General features: G+C 48.1%; 1 protein-coding gene across 5 annotated transcripts in view; it reads right to left on the minus strand.

Moving 5' to 3' along the window:
• TRAF5 (TNF receptor associated factor 5) overlaps positions 1–19,279 on the minus strand; it is a 44,683-nt gene that overhangs the window by 17,435 nt on the left and 7,969 nt on the right. For 4 of the 5 annotated variants that reach the window (XM_019738107.2, XM_074322001.1, XM_019738106.2 and 1 more), the window contains 2 exons: positions 1,286–1,504; positions 227–284 (listed from right to left, as the gene is read on the minus strand). In XM_019738107.2, the coding sequence (XP_019593666.2) occupies positions 227–284; positions 1,286–1,503 (276 nt within the window). In that variant the 5' untranslated portion in view covers position 1,504. Of the gene's footprint in view, positions 1–226; positions 285–1,285; positions 1,505–18,224; positions 18,400–19,279 lie in introns of all 5 variants that reach the window. The other variant, XM_074322000.1, reaches the window with a different exon arrangement.

A 19,279-nucleotide genomic window follows, 5' to 3' on the forward strand; every position in this document is an offset into this window, starting at 1 on the left:
GGAAGAATCAGAAGAAACTTGGGGACAGGGTGGGGATTCAATAAACACCAGAACAAGACTGTCAAACAGTGGTAGGAGTGGGGTCTGACTTGACCCCTCAGCAGAGGAATATGGATTCCAAGGAAGGCTCCCCTCCGACTCTCCTGCTCCAACCTCAATGTCCAATCAGGACACTGGCTTCTCTATTACCTAGAGAGCTGCTAAACCAAAGCAGTGGTTTTCTTACCTCCTGAGATTTGATAATCTCCTTATCTACAGGACAGAGTGGCACTGCATTTAATTCTCTGGAGAGAAAAATAAAAATAGAGCCAGAATTAAGACTTGACCTCAATAGCTCTTCCAAGAGCAGCCCCAGCACTCCAGCCATGCTCAACCCGTGGAAGTTCCCCCTGAGCAGGTTAGGCCTGTCTTTGCTCTTGCTGGTCCCTCCTCCCAGAAGGGCCCCACCCCTGCTTCCCAATTTCAGCACCTCTCCAGTCTGCCTGAAAAACTCCCATTCATCCCCCAGGATGCAAGTCAGTCAATTAGTGAGTCCCCCAGACAGAGTTAAATGCCCTCTACCAGTGCTCCCACGGCAATCTTCTGCTTATCTCACTGTACCCCAACCTGTCTCCTTCACAAGACTGGAACATTCTAGAAGGCAGAGACTGGGTCCTGTTCCACACTGAATCTCTAGCTCTTTACTTCTGGACACTAGAGCTTATTTTAGCAAGGTGCCTGGAACACACAGGTGCTGCATGAACAAATCCATGCAAGAAGGAGAATGTGCCTTAATAACCCCCTTTCCAAGTGTGGCAAGGTACAGCTTCCTCACTGCCCCAAATGCCTGCGTTCTTCCCTCCATATAGCGTGACCCAGGTTTTATAGCTGCCTGGGAATGCACAGCAAGCATGGCAGCGAAATCTCTTCTCCACGCGACACGACCTCTGCCTTAAGGCAAGGACAGGTCAGGGTAACTACAGCAAAGACCCTCGGGAGACATGGGTCCTTCCCAAAACGGCCTATGCTTCTAGGTTTGCCCTCACATGCAAGACAGGTGTGGTCAGAATTTTAAGAGAAGGTGAACATCAGTAAGGGAGAGCCAAAAAATGAAGTTTACGCCACAGGCTCTCACAGAAGGGCCCGGGAGAGCCCCTCCTCATATTCGTGGTTCTGTGGCCAACCACAACAATTCCAAAACCGCGATTACAGCTGAGTGGCCATAAATGACATTTAGATCTCAGGACACCCCCTTCTGGTGCTGGCTGGTCTGCTGTGGCCAGAGCTGCAGGCCCTACCCACTCACCTGAGGGACAGGATGCAGTGATGGCAGAAGCGGTGCCCACAGCCTGTCTGGTGGGGGTTGTGAAGCACTGAACGACAGAAGGCACATCTGTAGCGCTCTTCCAATTGCTCCACAAACCGGTACTCTGTGTCGGGCTCAAAGTCCAAGGAAATGGAATTGCCGGAATTCTGGCGGATGAAACCACAGGGAATGCCTCCTTGTTCCTCAGAATAAGCCATTCTGGAAGGTTAAGAGAACAGAAGGAAAAGTAAGTACCCAGACCAAAACCATGACAGCCAGCGATCGGGTGTATTAAGTATTGGATATCACCCATGGGGTCATTCTGTTAGAACCTGTAACAACAACAGGACCAATCTCCTGCCACTGGAGGGTTCCTGCAGCAGGAGACGTCTGGGGTGTTCAGGTGGGGGCTGGACCAAATGACGTCTAGCAAGATGCCATGACACTTCAGTCCTTTGTCCATCAACCTTTTCACAGGATGCTAAATTATCCTGTCAGTGTGGCCACGTGCTTGGACAAAATATAGCCAGGTGTTAACTACATTCTAGGCAAACTTGTTACGGCTTTTCTTCTGTTCAGTTAAGAGAATTGAAACAAATGTTTTGTTAACATTTTTCAGAAGTAAGAACCTTGCACACCAATACATTTCTTGCAGTATATTGTAACTCCTCACTTAACATTGTTGATAGGTTCTTGGAACTCTGGTGAAATGATGTATAACAAAACCAATTCTACCACACGCTGATTGATAGATAAAACAAGAGCTAAGTTCCTACAGCAGCTCATCAACATTATAACAAAATGACATTGAAGGAAAGTTATGTGAGGAGCTTGCTGTATATAAAGCACCACCAACAACCCACATCATTTATTACCTGAACTAAATAAGAGTCCATTAAATGTTTTCCCCTCCAATCCATTCTCGACACAATAGCTACGGTAATATTTTCAAAACGCAAGTATGATTGACGTTTACCTTCCCTCCTCATTCAGTGGTTTCCCAGGGCTTGTAGGGAAAAATCCATACTGCTGAGCAGGCTATTAGACTGCATGCATCCTCTCCACCCAGTGGCATCCTGGACCTCTCCACCGCCCCCTTGCTTTCTGCATTCCAGCCATGCAGGCTTTCTTTTAGTTCTTGTAAAACATCATGCTGTCTCCTGCCACAGGACCTTTGCATAAGCTGTTGCCTCTGTCTAGATTGCTTCCCCTCTCCCCTTCCAGTTCCCTTCACTTAGTTAACTGACGTTCATGCTTCAAATTTCATTTCAAGCTTCAAACCCTCAGGTAAGCTTGCTCATCTGTCTCTGGTCTAACAGCAGGAGGCCCACTCACCAGTCTGGAGAATTTGCATAGCCTCCAGGGAGTGGCTGGGGATAAGGGTGGTTGGGGGAAGGGAGTTTCACTGTATAATCCTTTTGAATTTTTGAACATGAATGCATTACCTATTCAAAAATAAATACAGAAAAAGAAAAACTAAACACCCACTGTTATATCCATCATAGAACCAGGTTCCTTTCCTTCAGAGCAATACTTGATTTGAAATTTGACATGTGTTTGTGTGATTATTTGATTTATATCTGTGTCCCTTAATGACACACAGATTGCATCTGGTCTTGCTCATTGTTGCATCTCCAGTCCTTAGCACTGAGCCAGGCATGGAGAACACTAAGCTATTTGTTGAACTGATGTTACTAAATGCACTTTTTGAAAAATGCTCAACAGAGCAGCTGTAAGGAGTATTGGCTTCTAACATAGGGATTCTTAACCTTTTTTGAGCAAGGACCTCCCCCTGCCTTTGAAAATCTGATGAAAACTCTAGACCTTCTCCCTGTAAAATAGCACACACGTCTGGACTTTTAGGGACCCTCTGAACCCACCAGTGGTTCCCAGGTTAACAACAACCCTGCCTCCCCAGCAGGAATTCTGTTACTTTTGACACAGTGTCAGAAGTGGTGCCTGGGGAAATGTCTGGCAAATGGTTAATGGGTGGGAGGCCATCTGGGGCAGTCCCTGGGGGTGACGTGCTTCCACATGGCTGGGGAGCAGGAAGGCTTGGCCTGGGGCTTGAGTGCTTTGACTTGCTCTTGGAATTCCCTCATGATTCTCCTGCAGCTGGTGAGGTCCACTGGGCCTGGGAGCAGCTGTGCACCCTGACCCTTCAACTCTCAGCTTTCCTCAAGTCAGCTGCTAGGCTCTCTCACTGCGGGAGTAGTCTGAGTTTGGGGGGTGGCCTGGGTGAAGGGAGCAGAGAAAGGAAATGGCCTCTTTCAGCAAATATATCTTTCTCTCTGGAGGCATCCAAGAGACCAAGGGATTCTTTTTTTTTTGTTGTTCTGGGGTTTGAGATCAAAGGCCCACCTTTTCTTCTCTGCATTGGTTTCCTGCAGAACTTCAAGGGTGGTAGGTGAGATGTACAGATGTGAATTGTTCCCCTTTTAACATGGTTTACTCTTAAGAGCTAACGAGCTTTAGTTATGAAGATGAAAAGGTATGGCACTTGAGTTACATATACAACCCTAATAAGCAAGACTTTTTCTCAGAGAAGACCAATTCCAGACTGCCCTGCTCTGTCCTGTGTTTTCCAGTCCCAGGGAGGCTGACAATTCATGTCCTATGCCTCTCTAGGATTCTCTCCTGAGACCAGGCTCATGTCTGCATCACATGGCATCTGAATTTGGACTCAGGGATGTACCCTAAAGCAACAAGCTGGTTGAGCCCCCAGAACAGTATGACGTACAAAACTTAATTCAGATTCCCCTCCGCTCACATGCTATCCTCTTTCCTAGCACAAGACATTTAATGCACTCATCTGTGTGGTTGTCCATCTTTCCCTTCAATACCAGTTCTCAAACTTTTTGGTCTCAGGGCCCCACCTTCAGACTCTTAAAAATTGAAGATCCAAAGACCCAGAATAGCCAACACACTATTGAAAGATTAGAACAAAATTGGAAGATTGATTCTACCCGACTTTGAGAGCTACTATACAGCTATAATAATCAAGGCATTACATGTGGTATTGGTGAAAGAACAGACAAGTAGATTAATGGAACAGGATAGAGAGACCAGAAATAGGCCCACATAAAGGATCTTTGACAAAGGAGCAAAGGCAATACAATTCTATTGTGTTTTCACAAATGGTGCTGGAACAACTGTGAATCCACATGCCAAAAAAAAAAAAAAAAAATGAATCTAGACACAGACTTTACACCCTTCACAAAGATGAACTCAGAATGAATCATAGACCTAAATGTAAAATGCAAAACTACTAAACTCCTAAAAAAATAACACAGAAGGAAAATCTAGATTACCTTGAGTTTGGCAATGGCTTTTTAGATATAACACCAAAGGCACAATCCATGGAAAGAAAAAATTGATAAGCTGGACTTCAATAAAATTAAAAACTTCTGCTCTGTGAAAGATACTCTTCAGAGAATGAGAAGACATGCCACAGACTGGGAGAACATGTGATAAAGGACTGTTATCCAAAATGTACCTCACCAAAGAAGATACACAGATGGCAAACAAGCACGTGAAAAGATGCTCCACATCATATGTCATCAGGGAAATGCAAATTAAAACAACAGTGAGCTACCACAACACACCTATGAGAATGGCCAAAATCCGAACACGGACAACACCAAACGCTGGCGAAGACGTGGAGTGACAGGTCCTCTTATACACTGCTGATAGGAATGTAACTTCGGAAGACAGTTTGGCCATCTCTTACAAATGAAACACGCTCTTACCATCTGATCCAGCAATCGCACTCCTTGGCATTTACCAGAACAGCTGGAAACTTATGTCCACATAAAACCCTGCACGTGGATATTTATTGGCGCTTTGTTCATAACTGCCAAAACTTAGAAGCCACGTAAGATGTCCTCCAGTAGGTGAATGGATAAACTACAGTATATCCAGACAATGGCACATTATTCAGTACTAAAAAGAAATGAGTTATCAAGCCATGAAAAGACATGAAGGAACATTAAATATGCATATAACTAAGAGAAAGAAGCCCATCTGAAACGGCTACATACTGTATGATTCCAACTATATGGCGTTCTGGAAAAGGCAACACTATGGAGGCCGTAAAAAGATCAGTGTTGCCAGGGATTAGGATGGAGGACGGGAGAGATGAATAAGTGGGTCATGGAGGATTTTTAGGGTAGTGAAACTATTCTGTATGATACAACAATGCTGGATACAGGTCATTTGTCCCAACCCATAGAGTGTAAGAATAAACCCTAATGTAAACTATGGAATTGGGGTAGCAGAATATGCCACCCCAAAATGTAACTGTAGGAATTCAGGACCTGCCACCCCAAAATATGCTGCATTGGTACGTTGATTATTTTGAACTGTAGACACTTGACGAACAGCAAATGGAGGCACACTTGGAACACTTTATCTGCCTAAAGACAGATCCTTCAAAAGGAACTCAATGATCACAAATCTCGTTTCTGGGAGTTTCATCAACCAGGGAAGATTGACTCATCACAGGAGAAGAAACTAGAAGTTAATATCCAGAAATATCCAGACAAACTTTGTCACAAACTCTCATGTCGTCCACCTTTTCTCCTAAGAGCCCATTCATGTTTCCTAAAAACCATTTACTCTCCCTAAGAGGCCTACATCCTCCTCCCCTTTCCCTCTTAAAATGGTGTTCAAATCTGAATTCTAAGCCACTTTGGAGAGTTACTCATTTTTCCCAGGTTATCCCCTGTATACATGATATATACGGAGGGTGCCAAAAAAATGTATACACATTGTAAGAAAGGAAAAAACTATTAAAATTGTAATACTCAGTATATACTGATAACAAAAGATGACTACAAGTCATGTGTATCCATTTTTTTGGCACCCCCAGTATGTATAAGCTTGTTTCTTTTTCTCTTATTAATCTGTCTTGGCTAAGAACTCAGAAGGGTAGAGGGAAAATTGTTTTCCTCCCCTACACAATGTAGGCTCATCAACTATAAGAAATGTGCCACTCTGATGGGGGGTGGTGACAATAGGGGAGGCTGTGCATGTGTGGGGGCAGGGGCCTATGGGAAATCTCTGTACCTTCCATTCAATTCTGCTGGGAACATAAAACTGCTCTAAAAAAAAAAAAATTCTCTTAAAAAGTTACTGAGGACCCCAAAGAGTTTTTATCTGGGTTATATCTATCAATATTTATCATATTTGAGATTAAAGTTGAGAAAATAAAAAAAAATATTTCATTAATTTACTTTAAGATAATCATGAGCCAGTTATATGTTAACATAAACAATATTTTTATGAAAAATAACCATTTTCCAAAACAAAGAAAATGAGAAGAGTGGCATTGTCTTATATTTTTGTACATCTCTGGGCTTAGTAGAAGATAGCTGGATTTTCCTATCTATTCCCGCACTCAATCTGTGGCAATATCATCGACATGTAGCTTCTGAAAAACACCACTGTATGCTCATGAAAGAAGGAGAGTAAAAATGGCAAATGATATCTTAGTATTATTATGAAGATAGTTTGCCCATGCAGATCCCCTGAAAGGGTCTCAAGGAGTCCCAGGCAGTGCTGCGATGGCAAATGTTTAACAACCTGCTCTTCTAGGGGAAAAACTCCAGTTTGTAAAATCTGCCAATTTCTGTGCCTGAACATACTTGAATTAAATAAGAGCCCACGAGCTGCCTTCTTCGTCAGAGCTGCTCTGGCACCCCCGGGGTGTCAGAAGCACACTTGGGGAGCCACTGCTCTATCAGGCTGCCGGCGGGCCTGGGTTTTGTCAGTATTTGTGAGGGTGCGGACCCTCACAGACAACAGACAGCCTCCTGGCCCGGGGGAACAGCCAGCAGAGGCCTAAGGACCGGATGCCCCATCCTACCTTTTCTTTCCACTGTGTGTCTTGCCTGGCCCTAGTCAGCAAGCCTAAGCCATCTGCTGACCTTGTTCACACTCTAATGTGTCGTCTTGTCCAGTGTTTATTTGCACGAAATGGAGTTTTTATCTCAGACCTTTTAGAAATAAGCACTTCTGTTCTGCTGTACAATATGGACTTTAGATGTATACGAGGCCATGTTCTTGTATATAAACCGAGCTGTATGGGGGTCTGTGTCCTTCCTCTGAAGTTCTTCAGGCCTGCGACCCAGCTCCACAAATGCAATCAATTCACTGTTCTCGCTGACATGAGAGCCCCAATAATAGAACTGCAAAGGCTGACATTTCTAACAAATACATTTCTCTAATTAATTCAACATTTGCAGCTGGTACACTGTCATTCCCTGGCAGTTATTTAGTGGAAATGAATAAGAGTTCCATTTGATTAAAATCTTTCCCCTTTGGGTATAATAGCTTAGGTAACAGGAACAGCAAAAGAGTCAGTTCTTACAAATAAGAAAATAAAGCCATCATAAGTACTAGTAGACCTTGTGTATCTCCTTACCGCAGTTCAGAATACCTATTCCTGCCATCGAAGGAAAGTAGAACGTTGTCCTCCTGTTGAGGAGTTAGTAACTCAAACCAAAACAGACAAAAGAAAACCACATCTCATCTGCTCCAGGAGAACTCTCCTTGAGTTTCTTTTACACACCATGTTTCAGCTTCATAAACTGATGCATCTTTCCCGTGAGAATTTTCTAGAACGCTGAAGGAAAACTGTAGATGTCATGACTGATACTCTTTATTTACATGTTCCTTCTGATTCATTTTTGGGGAACGCATAATAAATAGTCTAACATTCTGAAGCAGCATGAGTTGGGCTTTTGGTTACAATACAAAGGACACATATCTAGCAGAATTCAGTCTCAGGTTTCACATAGAAGGTGCGTCCTTGTCGGTCTGGCCACAGTCCCCCAGCATCTTGTTTAGATTAATGAAGGTCTGGAAAAGTTGGGAATATTTTTACATATTACATTGTACTTTATAAGACATAAGCCCAGGAACTAGGTCTCCAGGGTTTTCAACTTCTAATTCTTGGGAGTTCTGGTGACTACGGATCAAATCCCAGAGTAGAAAGGGCACAGGGCCAGAGAACTGGCTTTGTTCCTGCTCTGTCTCTCACCAGCTGTGAAACGTTGGGCAGGCAGCCCCACAATCTCCTCATTTGTACATCCCTGCACAGATTCAGTACATACATGTCCTGGACTGAGTGCTGAGAAGGCAGAGGCCCGTGATAGCCTATCTGCCCTTGAGGGTCTCCAAGTTGAGCAGAGGAAATCAGACATGGGACAATACATTACAATACCCTGGTGACAGAGAGATTTAACAAAGAACTGTTGGAGCCCAGGTGAGGAGTAGCTAACACATTCTGAGGTGTCTGCTGATTTCACAGAGGAGAAAACATCTCAGCTGGTCTTGCAGAGGAAGAGGCACTTTCTAGATGAAGGTGATAAAAGAGTTTCCCAGAAGGTATCATAAAAATTCTGGAATGTTTAATAATTAACTGTAGCTGAAGTGGAATTAAGGGCACATGCCAGTCATTTGCCTGTCTGCTCTCAGAGCCACTCTCTGCTCTTCTTCTGCCCTGGTCTGCATCATAAGGTAGGGTGAGGGTTGACTCCCACAAACTGTTTCCCAGGCTCCCTCGATTCTGGTTGGGTTCAGCCAATGAGAGGCACTGTAGGAGACTAAAGGGTGGGAGGGAGGGAGAAGCCAGAGTATTTCTCCCTTGTCGGGGGGTGTTGGGCATAATCTCAACATTGACTGGGTCTCCTCCATGGCTAGAATCACCACTAGATAACGCCTGCTCTGTGGACTAGTTTCCACCAGGCAGCCCTCTGTGGTCGCCAGCTCTTAAGCTCTGGAAACACCATCTCTTCCCTTTGTCCTCTCAGTTCTAGAAATGGTGGGCAGCTTCCTGTTATGACTCATCTTGGAGTTGCCTCACTGTTGGCTTCCCAGCTTTGCCATCACCTGTGTAGCTATTTCCTGTAGAAGTAAATACCCTGTCTGAAACACCTGAAAGGTCTCTGAGCTGTAAGTGTAGAGAGGGGGGGAGCACATTGTGGAGAGTCCTGAATGCATGCCACCGTCGGGAATTCCAACTTCTACCCCATGGTGTTGACCTTTTTAGGGATGATAACCACAGAGAACAGGCCTATGCAGGGAATTTAGTGGAAGAGGCTACCACACAGACCAAAGGAGGACGAAGACCTGAACTAAGGCAGTGGTCAGAAGAAGCCATGTTTGTGAGGCATTCCTAAGGGAAAACACATAGATTTAGAAACGGCTTCGATGGAAAGGCAGAGGGAGAGGACAGTGGAGGATGACGCCCAGGTTGCGGTCTGGAAGCCTGGATAAGTGATGGCACCAATGGGACGTGGGAGAGAAGCAGAGGACGCAAAGGATGCTAGGAGGAGGCATATCCAGGCGGGGTGTCTTAAGGACGGCCTTGAACGAGGGTGAGTCAGACCAGCTGACATCTAACATTTCTCCCAAAATAAATTGTACGATTCCTAGCAACGGCCACATTTCCTTTGTGGTATCTATCAATGATTAGTTTACAACTGCCCAGAGCATTAAAATATTTTTCACTTTACAAATAATTCTGGGGTCGTTTTTGTGATTGCATTTGACGTAATAGGTTTAGATCTACGTCAGGAAAATAAGATCTGAAGACAGACGACATCCTAGGGAGACAGCAATGGGAAAACTCCTCAAAGCCAGTCCTGAAGCCTGTCGCCTGGTCCTTCCACCCACACCCATTGCTGCAGCACAGCCCTGTGGGACTCCCTGTTTGGGATTTAATCAGTGCTGCTTCCCCAGAGTAACCCTCATGCAGCCTGGTGGGACCCTCCCCCTCAACTAGGCCTGAGATCCCCACTGAAGTGACTGGATTCGACAAAAACTCTTAGGGTCCAGGAGATGTGGTGACATGCACGGCAGTGCCAGGGAGGAATCTGAGGACTATGGAGAGGCCTCCAGCCTCCCCCCACTGCCCCTGTAAGGGACGGGACTGAGGGCTGTGGAGTCAGGAGAGATGGCTTGCTCTGGGAGGTGAAACTTACAGGCCTGGCGCCCCAGGATGGGCCTTGAGCCATGGGCAAGCGAGGGGCAACACCACACTGGCCAATGAAGCTGCCAGTCAGAGGACGGGCTGCTAGAGGCCAATTGCTCTTTCCCAGCTCTGCTCAGGCCCTGCCAGGAACGTAAGGAGTCAACTCTACTGCTCACATCTGATACAGAGGCCGGGTGCAAATACGTTACTCCCCAAACCCACCCAAGACCCAGTGAAGGATCCTGGGGTTAAATTAAAGGAGGAGAGATTGTAGGTTGCAATGAGGAAAAGTAAAAATGTCAAATCCCAAGATGCAGTGACCCAAGGAGGCTCTGCCCTGGGCAATACTCAAGGGAATAGCTCTGCTAGGGTGCCAGCTGCTCACTCAGGGTTGCTTCTGGCCCCTGAATTCTGAGATTCTGCTCTTCTAGGAAGAATAGTTACTACCAGGAAAATTTAAAAGACGAAAAAGAGGAGGAGCAGATGGAGGCGGCAGAAGAAAAAGAAGAAAACCACTTTAGTGTGCTGTCTCCACGCCACAAGGGAGAACTGAGGGGCTCAAAGGTTTTACCAAAGCCTCTGTCTGCAAAGCCCAGAAAGATCTTTCCTCTGAAGAAGAAAGCCCTCAAGACAGCAGCGAGGCCTCTGCTCCAGCCCTTGACGTCTTCCTCGCCGCTGCTCCCACAGCTCAACACAACCACCACGGCACAGGACAGAGAATGATGTGGTCACGATTCCCATTCCTTTGAAGACAACTGTGACTTCTCTCCAAGTCATCAGGGAACCTCTGGTTCCTCATTTGCCTGGGGATGCACCCAGACACTGCTGGTGAAGAGAAGGCGGTTCCAGGGCTAAAGGGCCCCCCCACCCCCCACCCCCACCCCCGGCCCCCTCTCCTGCATCCTGCTGCTGCCGTCTTAAATGTCAGTGTCACTCATAGGGAAGCCTCGAATGGAACTCTCTCTCATGCTCAGAACCATCCAGAGTCCACCTGGCTCTGAGGCTACAGGAGACTTTTTAGATTTGCTCTCAGAACTTCGACCAAGAGGGGGAAAAAACCACCACCAACAAAACACTACTGATCTTTCCACACGAGAGTTTCTTCCTCTTTAGGGAGCTCTGACTCCAGGACTCTCAGCCCCCCCCCCCCCCCTCAGTTCCAACTCTGTCACAGTCCCCACTGCCATCTAGGGTCGGTGCAAAAAGCTCCTCAACGGAGGGGCTATCCTCATTGGTCCCAGATTCTCAGCCAGCCCTCTGCCTGGCACAGAGTACTCAGTCAATGTTTGGTAAATAACAAGGGAAATTGAGGATTGAAATGAGGCCTCAGTGGAAAAGCGCTGTTGGGAGCAGGGCCATGAAAGGCACCTAGGACAAATGTGAATGAGGCAGACAGAGGACAAGGGGACAATATGAAAAGATGTGAATGGAAGTTAAGGACTGGAATTGGCTATGAGTCAGGATTACAGTTACGGAGGCTGTGTCCAGGCTCAGAGCCAACTAATTTACATGCATCGTCTCGCTTTCATCCTGACAGCAACCATATGATGTGTATATTATTATTATTATCATCCCCATTTTTTAAAGAAGACTTGGGGAGGTCCTATGGCTAGGAAGCAGTGGAGGCTGTCAAGGAGTAAGGAGGACCTGGGGTTCCTCCCGGCCTTTCCAAGGTCTGCCAAGAGCTGTGTGGTATGATGGTTACCACCATGGACTCTGGAGTGGACCTGCCTGGGCTCAAATCCCGGTTCCATTGCTGAATAGCCATGTGACCTCAGCAACTTACTTAGTCTCTCCATCATTGTCACCATTTTCTAGTTTGTTCATCTGTAAAATGGTGACAATGATAATAGTAGAATTTTTGAAGATTAGTTAATATACATCAAGGGTTGGCGGGCCCACCACTTGTTTTTGTAAATAAAGTTTTATTAGAACACACTCATGCTCATTTGTTTACAAATCGTCTATGGTTGTTTTTGTGCTACTGTGGTCGAGTTCAGCAGTTTCACCACAGACCATATGGTCCATAAAGCCTAAACTAGTTATTATCTAGTTCTTTATAGGAAAAGATTGCTCCTCCACCGCCCTGCATGACGAGCTTATAATGGTGACGCGCAGTAACTGCTGTGAGGGCACATGGTTATTATTAAGCATTTGCCCAGAGCCGCTCCGTCAGCATCACCCACTGAGGATAATCTGTCTGCCTGACAGGCCAGGCACTGTATCAGGCTCCAGGGGCCTGGGAGGAACAAGACAGAGATGGTCCAAGCCTGCTCCTGTGGGGCTCACAACCTAATGGAGAAGACAAGGGAGTAACAAATAAAAGAGGTAATCATAGACTGTGATGAGTTCTTTGAAGAAAATAAACAGGATGTTGAGATAGAGAAAAAGGGGCAGCGACTGAGGACTGGAAGGCCTCCTGGAGGAGGTGACATTTGAGCAGCTACTGGAAGATGAGAAGGAGCAAGTTTGAGGGTTGGCAGGAAGGACATTCCGGGCAGACGGGACAGCAGCAAGTTTAACAATCAGTTTTGGGAAAGGGCTTGCCGTGTTTGAGAAACAGAAAGGAGGCCAGTGTTGCCCAGGTGTCAGGGACAAGTGGCAGGGCAGTAAGAGACAGGGCAGGAGCCAGACCACAGGGGCCGGGAAGGAAAAGGAGTTGGGTTTATTCTAAGAGCAGAGCAATGGGAAGCAGCACAAGTGTTGTAAGGAGCCAGTGACACTGTCTGCTTTGGAATCTAAAAAGGCCAGTCCAGACGCTAAATGAGAAGGGACCGTGGGCGCAGCGGGCAGAATCGTGAGAAGGCTGATGTCCATCCTGGTGGAGATGTTACAGTAGATGGGGAGAGATGGCACAGGCCTGGACTATGGTGGGGACGGGGACACGGAGCAACCCGGGGGTTTCATGGTAGAATCAGGACTCGGTGATTGGCTCTGACGCCCGAGGGCAGGGAGGAACCCAGGCTGGCTCTGGGATTTGGGCCTGGACTCCGAGGCACAGGTGGTGCTGTTCACGGAGAAATGGAAAGTGAGGGCAAAGGCAGAGGTGGCAGGAGTCGTCGGGGACCGCAGGGAGAAAGCCTAATCCCTTTTCCTGAAGACAAGGTCAAGGGAAAGACAACTCCCTCGGCCCCCTCAAGAGCAAGGTAAAATATGTTGTTTTCATGCTGCCACGTGTTTTCTCACTCACCTGTTTGCTATAAATAGACTCTGCTTCTTCTGTATCCCCATATTCCTGCCCTCAACCCCTTGTCCGGGCCCAGAAGTGACCGTGATGACTGGATGAGGCCTGATCACAGAGCTGGGTCCCCCACCCCCTCACCTCCCATCCCCCCATTCCTCCCTCCCCCACAGGCAGTACTCTTGTTAAGGCTCAGGTCAGAGCTGTAACCTTGTGGGTGGGCACAGAGCATTGCTGACTTATCTTCACTTGCGTGCACAAGCTAGACATCTCTCCATGGCTTTTCCAGATACCAACCCCTCCCCCGCAACACAGGCCTATGGCCCTCACCTGGGACCCTTAACCCCTAACTGCTCTTCCTCCACCCAGAGCTGCCTTTCTGTTGCCCTCTTCCTCATTTCTCTACTTCATCCTGCAAACCCATTTTCTTCCTCAGTTCACCCAATGCATTATTTTGAATTCATGGTTATACTGGACTATCTCCCACTAAACATGCATTCACTCACTAATTCCTTTGCTGAGAACCTACCACATGCACACATGGATGGGGAAACACAAATCCAGCACAGTGGCCGATTCCTCACCATCCTGACCCAGCAACATGTCCACCGGCCACTTTCTCCAATCCCCTCCCCTCCCACTCCTGGCCCCAGAGCAGTGCTTGCAGACCCACTGGCAGCTGCCTGCAGCCTTCCCTGCTCTCCCAAGTTCACCTGTATTCTGCCTTTGAACAACCTGGGGGCAGGGGGCCCGAGTCATCTGTGTGTTGGGGTGTGTGTGTGTGTGTGTGTGTGAGGCTCTGCATAGTTTGGAAAAGCATTTTGTATTAGTTTGAAGATCTAAACTGTAGTCATGTAATCAGACTCGCCCATGAGTCTCTCCTAAATCGTTGCCCCCCGGCCTTTATGTGGCATTTGGTACTTCCTTCTTGAAACTCCCTGATCCTTTGGCGCTGGGGAGTCTGTACTTTTTCACTCTCCCCACACCCCTGACCACACCTCGAGGAGGCTCTCTGAGGGGTTCCCCTGAGGCTGGGTCAGCCCTCTTCCTTTAGTTCTCGCCACAACTCTCACATCTCCTCGTCTGAAAGGTTCCCTCATCCCCAGCCAGGCTGTGTTACTGAATGTGGGTAGCAACCCCATGTCCTCAGACTCACGGTGCCCTCCCCGTTCTCCATTCCTAACCACGCTATGTTCTCACACGGACTGGTAGGCAAGAGTACACGCACCCGGAAAGTGATGGAGAACCCAGTGGCTCCACAACCAAAGCATCTTGGGAGCTGGGATTCACACAGCCAACAGACCCTAGTTTGGATTTAGCCTGGAATTCTGAAGCATTTTTAAGGACTGGGCTGGACCTTTGCTGGGCCCCACCCTCCATGGCCTCAGGGTACTCTTAGGAAAGGGAAGAGCCCTGAGACTACCCTCCATAAGCTGCAGAACTGACATGCCAAGGAGGATTCAGAAACCCTGGCTTGACCTTTTGGTGACTTTTAGCTACCAAAGGCCAACATCATTCTAGCTGTGCCTCATCTTCCCACAAATGCTGGTGCGGCTACCTTTGCGTTAAGTTTGTGCCTCCAAAACTCACCACAGACATGTGACATACTGTCCTCTGCCAACTGCCCTAGAGCTGGGAGAGTCTGTGGAGGGCAATCCCCTCCTGGCCAGCAGCGAGGCCAGCTTTGGCCCAGGCCCAGGGAGGAAGCTGACGGCACCAGGGGCGGCCCTCTCACCCCAGCCCGGAGGGGAGAAGCCTCCAGAAGTCCACCACGCCAGGCACACCCCAGACGCTCAGCTCACACGGGGGCGGCCATCCGACAGTGCAGCTCACAGAACATTGTAGCACCTCAGTGCAACACTGGACGTCAGGCTCTTGGGGCTGACGGGCTTGATTAGGACAAGAGAAGAGGGAAAGCAGGGGGAGAGCCTACAAAGGGGACCCAAGAGAAGCAGGAAGAGTAGAAAAGAGGAGTGCCACAGTTTTTCTAAAAGCTAAAACTCCTCAAACTAAATCTCATGCAGAAACATCAGCAAATAAAAGAGTATATAGAGGAACCTTTGTGGTTAAAGCAAGGCCTGTGGGGTCTCTGACGATCGACACCCCTCAGGCAGCTCTTTCAGCTAATCTTAGGAGTTCCGGTTTAATTTTCAAACACAATAATAATATAATACGACCTTACGCTTACTGCTTACTAGTACTTGGCAGTTTGCATTTTTACATACAACATCACACCTAGTTCTCACACTAACTCTGCAGCAATATTACCATCATCCTATTCCTGATGAGGAAACTGAGGCCCTGAGTTGTCAAGCAACTTGCCCCAAATCACACAGCTAGCAATGGCAAGGCAGGAACTTGAATCTGGCCTTTCTGACCCCAAGTCCAGTGCTCTTTGGTCTGTGTCATGGCTAGAGGAAAATGTCCCACATCCCAACCGGCACCAAAAGAGGGTTCGTGATGAAAAGCAGTACAGCCTAGAGACCAGCTCTGGAACCAGGCCACTGAGGGTCAGTCCCTTCTGTCATTCACTTACCTGTGTCATCTCCTCAGCTATAAAATGGGACAATAATAGTACCTGCCTCTAAGGCTTGGAGTTACAATTAAATGTGTTAGCCCATATAAATGACAGTACATGTCACATAAATAAGCATTTAACATCCTTCACGCCTAGCATTTATTCAGTGCCTGCCGCACACAGAGGCCTACATCTCATTCTATTGTGGGCGGTGGGGGGAGTGGTACAGGACCCCAAGTTACCAGACAGTTCCCATTCCCAAGGGGTTTCCAGTCTGGGTGGAAATCACACCTCTGCACAAAGTCCAGGAATGGTTTCCAGCGTGGTTGGGTCCTAAGAATGTGTTCTGAAGCGTGAAAAGGATGATTTGGACACCTTACCCAGAGGGACGCACCTCTGTTTGGGGGCCTATTTGTTACACTAGCTTAATCTATCCTAATCAATATCTGTCAGAATCAGGATCTCTCAGTAACAGCTAGAAATCTGCTTTTTAACAAGTTCCCAGGCTAGATTCTGTAGCTGGTTACTGTGCAAGAAGCACCAAGCCAGACCAGCTTCTGGGTCACTTTCTCCTCCTCACTGGCCACTCCTTCTTTCCCCATCTCTCAGAGTGCCGGCTGGTCTCTCGTATCTACACTCATTTTCCTGGTGAGCTAATCTCAGCTCCCACCTTCAATGCCACCTAAGGCTAGCAATATCCCGATTTCTATCTGTGATTGGGACGTCAACCCTGACCTAGTCATTCCGAAGGCCATATTTGTTTACTAGGCACCTCAAGGTAACACATCCAACCCCGCCCAACCTGCTCTCCCTCTCAGTAAAATGGTGCCACCAAGCACCCTGTTACATGGACCCAAAACTCTGGGTTCTCCTTGGCTTACTGTCTGTGGCACAACAGCGCATTCTGGTGGCTCTCGCTCCAGGCTTGTCTAACGGCTGCTCACCACCTGCAGCATTGCCACCCGCGTGAAAGCGCCGTCATCTCCCCACCAACTACAACATTAGTCTCCGAGCTCGTTTCTCACCTCTGCCTCTGCCCCTTCCAGTCTAGTCACAACGCAGCAGCCTTTTAAACACAGAAGTCAGATATGTCACTCCTCGACTCCAATGGCCCCATCTCACTCAGGATAAAGTCAGCGTCCAGAGAGCCCCATGTCATCTGGCCTCTGGCCTCTCTGTCCTGATTTCCCAGCACTTTACCCTGTTCACAGGCTCCAGCCACACCAGCCACACTTTTTCTTGGCTAGTAGAAGAGCCTTCTTCTTCTTGCTGTCTCCTGCCAGGAACGTTCTTCTCCCTGCCACCTCAATGGCTTGTTCCCTCATTTCAGGTATCTCCTCAAATGTCACCGCACACGTGAGGCCTTCGCTGGCCCCCATGGAAACGCAGCAGCCTGGCAGCCCCATTGCCTGCAGCACTTTCCTCCAAAGCACTTATTACCATCTAGCATCTTCTGTGTTTCCTTCTTTACTGCCCAAGTACAAGCTTCATAGGGGCAGGGATGTTTCTTTTGTTTACTGAGGTACCAACACTGAGAACAGTGCCCATGAGAGGCGCTCAGTAAGTACTTACGAAAAGACGGAACGGCTGCCTGATGGTGTTCTGCAGAAAGCAGGACGGCCTGTCTCTCACTGAGCATGCTTCCCAGTGCCTAAGTCTTGTCATCTTAACTGTTTGAAAAGTCCTGCAATTCTCCCACTTACAGCGAGAAAGGGCAAAGCTGGCAATGATGGTTGACTACAGGGGCGGGGAGTAGTCAGTGGCAGGAGGGGGAGGGTTCAGCCCTCTGGGGCTGGAAGAATGGGGCTTGAGCAATGCTCCCACCTCCTGTGAACTAGCCTCAGGTCAGGCGGCCGCAGTCCAGAGCCAGCCACCTGGGAAGGAGGGGAAAATGCTGAGAAAGATTTTTAAAGAAAGGCAGGCCAACAATTCAATTCAATAAGCAAGTATGGGGCCCTCACCTAGGTGCCCCACTAGGTGCTAGAGACCTCAAATCATATTTGCCGGGGTCCCTTTCTGCAGACTTGATCATAGGAACGGATAAGAGAGAGCAGGGCCAGGTTTTCCCTTTCAGCTCATGCTGTTGTTTTCAATATCTATTTTAAACCTTTCTCTTCTTCACAAACCATGACCACTCCCCCCCCCCCCATCCTAGCGGCACACTTCCTACTGCACAGAGAAAAAACAGAAGTCTTCACACCAGAACACCTCCACTTCCTGCCACCATGCCTGCGTGTCTCCCGCGGGGGACGCCCCAGTTCACCTCTCAGGGCCATGGCAGAGGTGATCTCTGAATTAGGCCAGACTCCACCTCTCCTGGACTCCAGCCTCCTTAGGGGTCCTTGATGTCGGTTATCACCCATCCCACCGGCTTCACCACCGAGCTCTCCCTTTTGGCTGACTCCTTCCACCAGCGCTGAAACAATCACAAGTCTCTCCTAAGATGAAAGCAACACAAAAATTCTCACTCTCATATTTCCCCAAAATGCGAGCTTTCCTCCCTCCCACAGCCAAACTTCTTGACCTACCCTCACCCTCACACACTGTCTCCACTGGCCTCTCTTCAATCCAATCCTCGGCCCCCTCCGGCCTGGCTTACACCTACCACGCCACCCAAACGGATCTCAGTGGCTCCTGGGTCACTAACGCCAATGGTCAATTTTCAGTCTTCATCTTCCTGGCCCCTCTACAGCATCAGACATTGTTGACTGCCCTCCTTCCCAGAAAACAACACTTTGAAATACTGTTTCCCTCTAGCTTCCCTGACACCACACTGTCTGGGCACCAAACAGCGTGCACAAGCTAACAGCTCCCAGTGGTCCCTCTCCTCTGCGTCTAGACCCACATGTGCTACTGCCTACCTGGTGTCTCCTTCTGACTGTCTCACAGGCACTCCAAAGCCCACACATCCATAACGGAACCGATCTGTCCTCTCTCCACAGCTCCCTCTTGGTGAAGACCCACTGCTAATCTTGCTGTTGGCACCAGACAACTGGCCTCATTTCTGGTGATGCCTTCTCTATCCTCCCCCACATCCAATTGGTCACTGAGGCCCCCTGAATGTACCTCATAGACACATCCCACCTACTTCCCCACCCCCCACCACCCACCCCAGATTCAAGCCACCACCCTGTCCATAGCAGCAGCCTTCTCGTGCGTAGTGGGTCTCCCTTCCTAGAGTGGATTCTCCCCACCCTCCTCTCCAGTAACTGGTCCACCAGCCCACTTGCTCCTCCAAAGCATTCTCCACACAGCAACCAGATTGAGCTTTTGAGAATTCCGAGCTGCTGTCACTCACACAATCTTTTCACAGCCTCC

The sequence above is a fragment of the Rhinolophus sinicus genome, linkage group LG17, assembly GCF_036562045.2.
Source record: "Rhinolophus sinicus isolate RSC01 linkage group LG17, ASM3656204v1, whole genome shotgun sequence".
NCBI lineage: Eukaryota > Metazoa > Chordata > Mammalia > Chiroptera > Rhinolophidae > Rhinolophus > Rhinolophus sinicus.